The 11,273-nt window shown below is 36.5% G+C and overlaps 1 protein-coding gene across 1 annotated transcript in view; it reads right to left on the bottom strand.

Annotated features, from left to right (window-relative positions):
• Positions 1 to 7,612: 7,612 nt before the first annotated feature.
• PRKAR2B (protein kinase cAMP-dependent type II regulatory subunit beta) overlaps positions 7,613 to 11,273 on the bottom strand; it is a 68,604-nt gene continuing 64,943 nt past the window's right edge. Inside the window, exon 11 of the mRNA XM_037511545.2 lies at positions 7,613 to 9,550. Within this exon, the coding sequence (XP_037367442.1) occupies positions 9,417 to 9,550 (134 nt within the window). The 3' untranslated portion in view covers positions 7,613 to 9,416. The remainder of the gene's footprint in view (positions 9,551 to 11,273) is intronic.

Raw genomic sequence — 11,273 nt, 5'->3', positions numbered from 1 at the left:
CTTGCACCCTCTAATTGGCCCGAGGAGCTGTCACTCGGCTGTTTCACTTTCTCATTGGGTGATACCGTGGTCCTCCTGGAGGGACGGGCTTGTATTGACTTTTGTGTTGTGTTTACTGGAGAAGCTGGGATGTCAATCACCGGAGTGAGCCCTTCGGATTGGATTGCTGCCGAGACTCTGAGGCCCCCGGCCAAACTTTGCCCCCGAAATGCATTGTGGTCTCGTAGTCTTAGCCTGGCTCCCTTGCTCTGGGAAACTGCCAGTGGAAGGAACCGGTTGGACTACAAGTCCCAGAGGTGCGTGCAAGGTGCAGTCTTGATAGTAAACAAGAGTCATAGGGACACGTGTATCAGCTCGTTTGTTTTGGTGTCTGGAACAAAAGGGAGGGGGCGGAGGGAGGGAGTATTTTAAAGCTATGGCCTCTTCTCTTCCTCTGGGCCTCGCCTGGCACTCAGGGCAGCCTCGGCCTCTCACTGTACCCCTTCCCAACCGTAAACTGCCAGAGTTGCTCGCTTCTTCAAGTTTGGCAGTAAGCCAAGGTATTGTTTTAGTGAGAGGGGAAGGAGATGACTGCACAAGCGGAAGCAGTCAGCCTCGGGAAGGACCCAGTCACCCACAAATCACAGTCCTGGGCTTGAGGGGGCTGGTAAAGGTGGTCTGGGCTCCAGCGGAAAGCTAGAATTCCTTTATCCTGACCCTTGCCTGGCCACTCCCAGGACAGCCACTTTAGGTTTCCTTGCCAACTCTGTTCAAGATTTCATGAGTGTCGCTCTGCCAGGCACTGCGAGACTTAGGGATGGACAGTGGAGAAGCAGCTCAGGGTCTAGAAAATTTGCAAAGCTCTGAGGAGGGTGGGCGATTCGTACTAACTTTGAAATTGTCGAAGCGGTGTTTTCCAGAGTGACCACCTTCTCCGTTGATTAAAATAGTACAGGATAATGTATGCTTTAAGCTGATTTGATGTGTGAATCTTTTTAAAGTTTGTCTGGTGAGTTTTGTTAACCATCTGTCCCCACCAGACTTCTCCTTGAAAGAATGTCTTTCCATTTCGCTTCCACTAGGAGTTCCTCCTTAAATTACTAAAGCTCTGACTCAGAGGAGGAGGTAGGCTTCTAAGTTTTATAGTTACCTTCACTTTAAACATGGTGTCTGTCCTCCACCTAGTCTATAATTGATGTTTTTACCATTCACATTACAAAGGCATTATTAAGCTTTTTTCCTTTGAACCTTTAGTGATTAATGATTTAAACTGTGCCTTGGGTTTTTATATCTTCGGTTCGCTGTATGTTTGCTTAAAATTGAGAAAAGCTTAAAGTAAGAAATGTAGTGTCACAAATTTGAAAAGAGCCTGATTATTTTAAAAACCCTCACATTTCTTAAATATTTAAATCTACTTGAGAGCCGCATAACAAATAAAGAAATTCAAGGAATCCCAGTGTGTTGACACTAGTTTTCAAATTCTTTCAGGGATTCCTTATTGAATCCTTAAGTGAACTTTTTTATGAACTAGCCCTTCCTACCACGTGATCAAAGATTTACTTTCTGTAGTCACAGTATTTATCAAACATTTTTTCTTAATAGCCATAAAATGCCTAATTTTTTTCCTGGGGGGGGAACAGGATTTGAATTTATCAACTTTCAAAGATTATTTACTAGTGATTCAAAAAAGAACTTGACTTTCCAGGCAATATTTTATATCCTTAGTTTTACTTTAAAGAGTCATTGTGCCCATAGTTGTAAATAAATTGTGCCCATAGTTGTAAATAAATAGATTTCTGTGGAATTCTAATTATTTAAAATATTTCAATAAAAATATTTGTTTAACCAACTTCCTCCAGAAAGCTAAAAAGCTTTCTCTCCCAAACAAAGAGCTCTGAAGAGTCTTAGCTGTCCCTCTCCCTTGCATAACCTGAGATCTGCTCTTGGTTGAACCTTAACTTTGTTTGAAAAGGTTTTTTTTTTTTGAAAGTTTTCACTGAAGATATAAGAGGAAGTATTTTTATCAGTGGACACTGATAGGAAGAATTCAACTTCAGATCAAGATACTGTATAATTGTAAAAAATTCCCTTTGTAGCGCTATTTTTACCATTTATTCATTCAAAAATACTTATTTCCTACTATTTGTTGACTACTGTGCTAATTAATAAAGACACAAAGATATAAAATATTTTCATACGTCCATATTTGTCCAAGTCATTATAAAAGTAAAATTCTGATCATTCAGTCACCACTGATTAAATGTCATTGTTAAGAATTCTTTAGACATGTAAGTGGACAACTAGTTCTGTCTTCTTGACTCTTCTGGTAGGCTAAATGACCACATTTGTACCGTATGTGTATTTAGCAGGAACATCAATTCTTACGTGACTGACAAAACCAGCCAACTCATAAGCCAGAACAAAGCTCAAAGTACAAAACTAGTAAGATTTTCTTGAAAATCTTTACATATTTAAACTCTTTCACTAAAAAAGATATAAATTAAAGAATTTTTATCTGTTCTTCAGTTGTTTCTATGTTAAAATTGACATTAAGAAAAGTTTCTTTAAATAACACCTACTCTGTACTAACCAAAGTTGCTGTTAAAGAAACTGATTACACATTACACCTAAACTATACAAAAATGTCAAGAACTTGTCGTTTAAATCAAACCAGCAGTTTATAAAATTGTCACCATAAGGAAACATCAAGTTTTAATTTGTTAAAGACAATAAGAAGTAACTACACAAATCCTTCTTAGGAGTAAAATGAACATATTTCCCTCAATCACCCACATACTGCACACCGCTGACTACTTTGCTGAACTAAGATATGACCTTGCTTAAATATGGAAAATATTTTGTTTCAAATTGTTAAAAGTAAGCAAAAAAAACACAAAGTACTAGAATTATAAATTGGGGCATATATAATGTCTAAAATAGCAATTGCCCATACTTTTCACTTATCTTTTTTGATAGATTAAACTCTTAAAAAGTTCCTCCTGTATACCTTACGGTACTTTAAAATGAGTAAATTTTATAATTAGTGCAAAGTACTGACGTAAATTCAAATCGTAAGGAAATGTTTGGGAGCTAATGATGAGTGTCCTTTAAGAAACAAGTAATGGGGCCTACCCCGTGGCGCAGCGGTTGAGCGCTGGCTTGCGAAGCTGCCCCCAGCCTCTGCAGCGCCAGTTCAATCCCCGGCTCACTGGAGGAGGGTCCCACAGCAGACCTCCCCTGTTGCCTGCTGCTCCCCTCAGCAGTGTTCTTCAGTCCCTCTGCCTGTTCTGCTCCCCGCTCTGGCTCTGGTGAATTCTCTCACCCTCCCGCGCTTCTGACTGTACCCAGTGCTTATATAAATAAATAAAATAACAAGAGTTCTCCTTTAAAAAAAAAAAAAAAGAAAGAAACAAGTAATGTATGTCTCTTGTGCTTGTAATTCTTGGTGCAAACTAAGTTTGGATTTTGCTCAGTTACCATAAAGCAAGATCTTTCTTGAGGGGCAGTGGAGGAATCAAGAATGATTGAACCCAAGAATGATTGGGTTCTAGGTTTGTCAGACAGGTTTTCTGGTATGTCTGTGGTTGATGATCTGGGAACACTGGAGAGAACAGATTTGGGGACAGGGAGAAGGAGAAAGAATGTTTAACTTTAGATGATGAGCAAGCAGGAAATTCATATACAGGGGTCTGCAAATAGCTGAACACAACTCATCCGGAGTTTAGGAGATCCAAAGCTGGAGAAATAAACGTGGGCATGCTCAGGACATAGAGGCCCCATTGTGGTCTCAACTGCCCTCAAAAAAATATATATTTTTATTTATTTATTTTATTTATTTATACAAGCACTGGGTACAGTCAGAAGCGCGGGAGGGTGAGAGAATTTACCAGAGCCAGAGCGGGGAGCAGAGCAGGCAGAAGGACTGAAGTACACTGCTGAGGGGAGCAGCAGGCGGCAGGAGAGGTCTGCGTGCCATGTGGGACCCTCCTCCGGTGGCCGGGGAGCAGCCGGGGATCGAACAGACGCTGCAGAGGCTGTGGGCAGCTTCACAACCCAGCGCTCAACCGCTGCGCCACCGGGGAGGCCCTCTCAAAAATATTTTTAAGCTGTCTGATTTGGCTTACATGAAAATGTCGAGTATTTAGAGAAGAGAACACGTCCACTTAATCCTGCTTCCAATTTATTAAGCCAAGAAGCAGAAATAAGAAGTCTTTCATCTGCTCAAGTGACTGTTCTCATTGCAACTGTTGTACTATAGATATTCATGGTATCCCAACCATTGAACACAAACTCCCATATAATTTTCTCCTGTCAATTTGATAACCGAGGCCTGCCTCTGTGTGTTTTCTTTTGGTTGCCAGTCAGATGTACCTGGTTTTAGAAGCAAATCTGATGAAAAGCTGTATTATAGGGATAATAAGTATTGGGCCTTATCACAATTTGTTACACTTAATACTTTTCCTTAAATTTGTCTCCCTCAGCATAACCTCCTCTTCTCCATCACTGTCTCTTCACACATCTTTTTGTCTGAACAATCAATAGATGCCTGCTGAACAAATGAAATTAGGGGAAAATAAACCACATGAATTTTATTAATACATGGTATCTCATATGTTCTGCTGTATGTCGAATGCTGTTTTGAACATTGTTCCAATCACTTCCCTGTGCTTTAATTCTCACTTGCTTTCTTCTATTATTTGAGAACAGGTCTCAGCTTCTGGATTATAGAATAAGCATTATTCTTACTCATCTTAACTCCCTCCTAGTGCCAATCACAAAGACAAATATTTGCAGTTAATACACTTCAATGCTTTCAAGTTAAATAGCACAACGAGTTATAGTAATGAAAATATTAAGGGTCTTTAAACTTAGCTTTAAGGAGCAATTATGAGAAAAATATTTGCCAAATATGTCTTTATAGTGAGCACTTCTAAAATAACTCAAATATTATTTCGCTTTAAAAAATCTTGTTCCTTTTATTTCAAGAATATACTTATTCTATAGAGGGAGGTGTACTTGCTGTAAATGTCAGCCTTTGGCCTAAAAGAGGCAATAGAGTTCTAGAGATTCGCAATGATCTTTTTCTTAGCAGGATCTAAGTAGGTTTGTTCAAGACAAAATGGGAAATCAGCAATTTAGAAGCAAAACTTTAGCTAAAATGTTGACGATTTGTATGTACTGATCATAATCTGAAGGGTTCTACTTTGTAAACTTTTTCATGTTAATTAGAAAACATTTATGGCTTGATTCCTGGATTGTTACAGTCAAGACTACTTTTGTCATCTCAAAGTTCATTTCCAGATCACACTTAAACTTTACCTCTCACCTGGAAAAAAAAAGTTACTTTGTTTTTCCAATTGGTTAAAAAATGCACTAGTAACTATACTGAATTAGTTATGAAGATAGGGGCATTTTATTGTATTTGGGAAAATGACAAAACTGAGGCTATAGTCAAATCATCTGAGAAGACCACCTACCTAATAGGTGGCATATTTCATACGTCTTCAGGATTTCCTAGGCCATATTAGATTTACAAACTTAGAGTATATTAAAAAGTAACAGAAAGCCCCAGATCTGTTGGTCCAATAAATTCTCTCAAAATAGTCTGTCTGCACTGGAAACTTGTTACACATTTTGTTATATACCAGCTAAGATCATCAACACTGTGAGGAAGATATGTGAGGCCAGGAATGGCACCATTTGATTTCCATTACCTGTGAGTAAGTGATTTTGGTAAATACACTACTAATTCTCCTCAGTTATCCAAACTGAATTAAGTCTCCTAGTTATTGTCAGACACACAAGTCGTCTGAAAATACTTGGTGTGCTTTATTGCTTGTATTTCCATAATTCATTATATTTTCAAGGTGCTTTAAATAATACCTGTGAACACTAACAGTTATATAGTTTCAGTTGTTCAGTTTTGTTTTTGTTTTTTTTTAAAGATTTTATTTATTTATTTATACAAGCACTGGGTACAGTCAGAAGCGCGGGAGAGTAAGAGAATTCACCAGAGCCAGAGCAGGGAGCAGAACAGGCAGACAGATGAAGTACACTGCTGAGGGGAGCAGCGGGCGGCAGGAGAGGTCTGCACGCCATGTGGGACCCTCGCTGGCGGCCGGGGATCGAACTGGCGCTGCAGAGGCAGCAGGCAGCTTTGCAACGCAGCGCTCAACCGCTGCGCCACCGGGGAGGCCCTGTTCAGTTTTGATGCCTTTAAAAATGTCCTGGAATGGGTAAGATTGTCTCAACTCTGACTCCTGTTTCTTTTTGTCAAAATTCTGATATCAACATCAGGCTATACTAACTCTAACCTCAAACTACTACTAAGTTTAGAAGCAAGGATTCCTTACATTTTTACTTCTCCCTTATGGATTAATAATTCTGTGTCTCCCTTAGGTATTGACAAAATTAGATATTACAATCCTTTCTTTAGTTATTTTACAAGGCCTTTGTTCATCCAGACGTATTACTTGTACCTCAAAGCTAACATATTTTCTTTAAGAATGCCAAAGATAATCTAAACCTTGTTTTTTTTTTTTTTTTAATATATATATTTTTCATCATTCTTTCTTTTTGTACAATGTATGCTTTCTCCTCTCAGGTATAGTCCCCGTATAATTCCCAGCACCAGTTCACTCATACACCATCCTATAGTCCCTTGTCCTCTTCCCTCCCGTTTTGAAATCTCCCTCTCCCCTGCAGAATGTCTCAGATTTATAGTTGCCTGTTAATTTTGTTTTTTAATTAATTATAATTATTTTTTTCCTGATCCTTTATTTGGTTCCCCTATATTTCTCCTATAAGTGAAACCATCTGATATTTTTCTTTTTCTTTCTGGCTTATTTCACTGAGCATAATCCCCTCTAGCTCCATCCATGTTGCTGCAAATGACATGAGTTTACCTTTTTTGATTGCTAAGTAAGCCTTATTTCAGTAGAACATTTTTCTTAAGAAAGTTAGAAAAATGTATATCCATATTTTAAAGATGTTTTAGGAAGGAATAGGACTCGACACTTAATCTTACATATTTCAAAAAAAACCAGTGTCACTTGCTTGAAGTCCTACTTTTCACTTGGAACACAATCCTTTGAAATGGTCTGCTGGACAGAGTTTGTAACAATAAACCAAATATAGTCACCCAACTCATGCTACCCATAGTATTTCTATTAAAATACACATACCAAGCCATGGTTCACACTGATACACAGGAAACACATGTGCACACATACTGTATTTATATACCACAAACAATGTGAGCACCTTTGTGTTAAAAACATTCTCCGAGAAGAATCCTAGCGACCTACACAGAAGGCATCCCCGAATGAACTTCATCAGGGAATTTACAGATACTAATGATGTCCAGAAGTCAAACGAGGTGTTTTGACTAGATATTTTAGCACATTCTCCAGTTACACAGATGTATTTGGTTATTCTAGATGGCCAAGTTAGTCTGCAGCACTCCACAATGATATCACACATAACTAATATTCTCAGCACTCAGTGCCACACAGGACCATCCTTTCTTGCTGCCTTCAGCCCAGGGGTTTATTTCCACACCTGCCACAGCTCTGTCAGGTTTTTCACATGGTGCAGTGTGCACTGTGGAAGTCAGGTGAAAGAAATGAGAAAAATAAATTTTTATTATAAAAGTGTGCTTTATTATAAGGAAAATTTAAATATAACCAACAATACTGAAAATAATGTAACTGGCATTTACAGCCTTGGTCAGAGTTCTTTATTAAACAGGCATTTGTTTGCTGTTCCATGAATAGTTAACAATCAGCTTATGCAACAAAATAGATTGCTTGAAAAAGGTGAATAAAGTTAAGAATACAGAACGAACCAGGAATTTGGAGTTCTTTCTGGTTTTTGTTTTAACAGACATGGCTTTTAAAATAAAATCTAAAATAGAAAACAAGTCATCTTCATGTAGTAAGCTCTCTTCCTAAACAAGAAAGTTTGCAAAATTGTTAACATGTTCTAAAATGTGGCTGAAGTTATATTTTACATACTTTAACTTCTTATATGTACATTATGCAATTAACATTTTAACCATGTTTTCATTGTACAAGACCATAAACATTCCCTAATAAAACCACACTAGCCACAGAGGAATTTTACCCATGTATATATTTCTTTGAAACATTTTCCCAAAATGAAATTGCTCATTTAAAATTGAACAACTGGAGAGTTAACTTCCTTAGATAATTAGGGTCAAGTAGTCCCGGAAATGAAATAAAAGTATATTGCCTTGGTTGAATATAACTAAATTCAAGTAGCAGAATGATAAGCACATCAAATATCACTGAAATTCTATGAAAGTTCACTCTGCACTTATGAATCTACATTAAAGAAAATGGCAAGGCCTGGAAGGGCAAAAATTCCTTTTATCTTTATATGTGGGTCTACTTATAAAAATTTATTTCTACCACCTTGGAGGAAACCCATGTGGCAGATGTCTGCAAAGGATTGTATTATGTAGCATAATGGAGAACAAAGAAATATCCTGTGGGCATGTTGATAAGGGTCCCAAAATATTACCTGGTAAGAGGGTTCTGGGTTTTTTTCTTGCTTAGTATATATAATATCTTAGGCAGTGAGGAGACAAGTACATTTAAATAGTTTTTAAAAATTTGTGACATTAAATGTCAAACTCAAATTTTTAATGATAAAACAGAGAACTACAAAATGAGAGAAGGAAGCAGAGATATATGCTGTATGAGGAAAATGTTAAATCTCTTACCTAAAAAAAGGTCTTCCTATAATGATTAAATTGCCTATCCTTAAAACCACTGGAATATGTAGGTTACTGACATTATGCCAAAGAAATCAAAATGTACTTTATTGCAAAAATATAAAAGTTTTTAAAATTGCATATGATGATTTTTTTATACCATTTCACCAATAGGCCAAGACCAGCACATAACTTATCAAGCCAGGAAAACTTTAAAACAAAAATAATTAAAATTGTACTTACTATATATAATGAGTTGTGAAAAGAAGGTGAGGCAATGCTGTAGAGCATGATCATTGCCAAGTTCCCTCTTACATGGGCACAGTCACTAATATGTCCATCTGAGTAAGTGAAAACACAGGTTGCCTATGATAACTTTCATTTTTGTTTTGAACACAGATACTTTCACTATTTTACAATCGTGAATAAGCCATTTCGTCAAATCATAATTTTGTGGAATAGAAAGTCATTTTATCAGTATGTCAATGTTTTTTATAATCTACTCTTGAGAAAGTGATGTTAAAGCCTATTGACTATTAAATCACTACTCTGTTTACTGATACATTGTAAATGTAAAAAAAAAAAGGAAAAAATCTGAAATCACAGAAAATGCTTGGCATCTACACAAACACATTCTCAGTGGACTAACCACTACTGTGTAATTCTGTCACTATAGGTCTTCTTGCTCCATACTTTTGCTTCATGCAGTGGGTTCAACAATATCCATATTTGTTCCAAACAGGGCAACTAATTGTTCTTCATAGGTGGCGATGTTCCTTTTCATAATTTCCATGCAAGGTCCCAAAAGCCTTTCAAATGCTTGCACATCCATGGCTAAGAAAAGGAGAGAATAAAAGAAAAATAACACTCATTGCAAATCTGCATTATTTCTATGTCATTTATGATACTCACTGCACAGGTCACAAGTGCAGTAGTATTTTTAGATAAATATCAGAAACAAGAAAAAGGCATAAAGATAAAGATACTCTACTTCAAAAAGGAAATAGCCAGGGTCCCTTCACAATGTTAAGTGGAAAGCTTAGGTGGGAGGGAGGTCCATCACCCACATTGAGAAAGGAGTAAGCAATGGTTACAGCAAGGCGTTGGAATTAAAACGAATAAATTAGTTACCCTCTAAGTAATATCAATTCCTCAGAGGCACCAAGAGAATATTTTCTATCCTGTTTTCCCTTCTCAGGGTTTACAATGGCAAGTAATGAAAAACAACTGTTACCTTTTATAATTTTTATTGTTTTATAGTCTCATCTAGTCACTTCAAAATGGCAGCCAATATGCTTGTCCATTGCCTATTTCATGCAATTTTAAGAAACTGAATTTATAAGCCACACATGGAAAATATGATCATAGTCTCTACCATGAAAATACAATTTCATCTTTCAAATTTGTAAAGCTAAGAAAGATAATCTTTAAAAAATACAGTGAATGGATATTCTTGCACTGCTGGTAACCTGTAAATTGATACAATTAAAAAGGATCTGGCAATATATATCCAAAGTCATAAAAAGAAACCCACTTCTGAAAAACATTTCTAAGGAAAAATTTTTATATATGGAAAAGTAGTATAGGCATACACAAAGAAGCTCGACCTCCCCTTACCCTGTAAAAATGGAACCCAAACCCTCAAAATATTCACCAGTGGGGAATGATTAAATAATTTATGATGTGTATATTTATCTAATATGTTACAATTTGATATAAGGAAATGAGAAAACACCTAATCTATAATAAATGGAAAAAAGCATTTTATGAAATTGTTTAAAAACAGGAAACCCATGTAAATAAAATGATGAGAAGGATTATACTAAAATGTGAAAATCACTGGGGGTGGTGATAAGGGTGACGCTTATTTTCCTTTTTTCTGTATTTTTCAAACTTTCTTTAATGCGAATATAATTATTATAGAAAAAAATTAATGGAATTTCACTCTTATTACCTTGACTCTTACCGTCTAATATATCCACTCAGGAAAATAACCTGTCAGTTTCTAATTGTCTTTTCTGTCATCCAAGTATAACACTTGATTAATATTATACTTTTTAAAACCCTTTAAAAAGTGATTTCTCTCAGTTAATTCTGAGCATACCTGCAAACCTTAAGGACACTAAAGCTAAATTCATACTAGAATAAAGAACATAGAGAAGCTAATAACTTGAATTTTTTTTAAAGAAAATGTCATCTATATGCTACCTCCTGAATAATTATTATCAAAGTAAGTTATTTCTTCTATATAAAATCTCACATATATACAGATGTCTTCTAGTCCAAAGATGGCATTTCTGTCAAGCTATAGGAAGTAACAGAGAGCTGAACAGAGAAAAAAAAAAAATTTTATATTTTGGAAGTATATGACCCCTCTGGTGGCCACCAGAGTCCACTGTGCTCCATCCCCTTTTTGTTCTCACCCCTTTTGTACCCTTCTCCTCCTCTGGATGCTTCAATTCTATAGTCAGCTTTCAAGGTTGGTTTTCATGCATTCCACATATAAGTGACACCATCCAGTATTTATTGAACAAAGAAAATTTTACAGTGCTTTACA

This window comes from Talpa occidentalis, unplaced genomic scaffold, assembly GCF_014898055.3.
Source record: "Talpa occidentalis isolate TD23 unplaced genomic scaffold, MPIMG_talOcc4v2.1, whole genome shotgun sequence".
NCBI lineage: Eukaryota > Metazoa > Chordata > Mammalia > Eulipotyphla > Talpidae > Talpa > Talpa occidentalis.
This window is presented reverse-complemented; position numbering and strand designations above follow the sequence as displayed.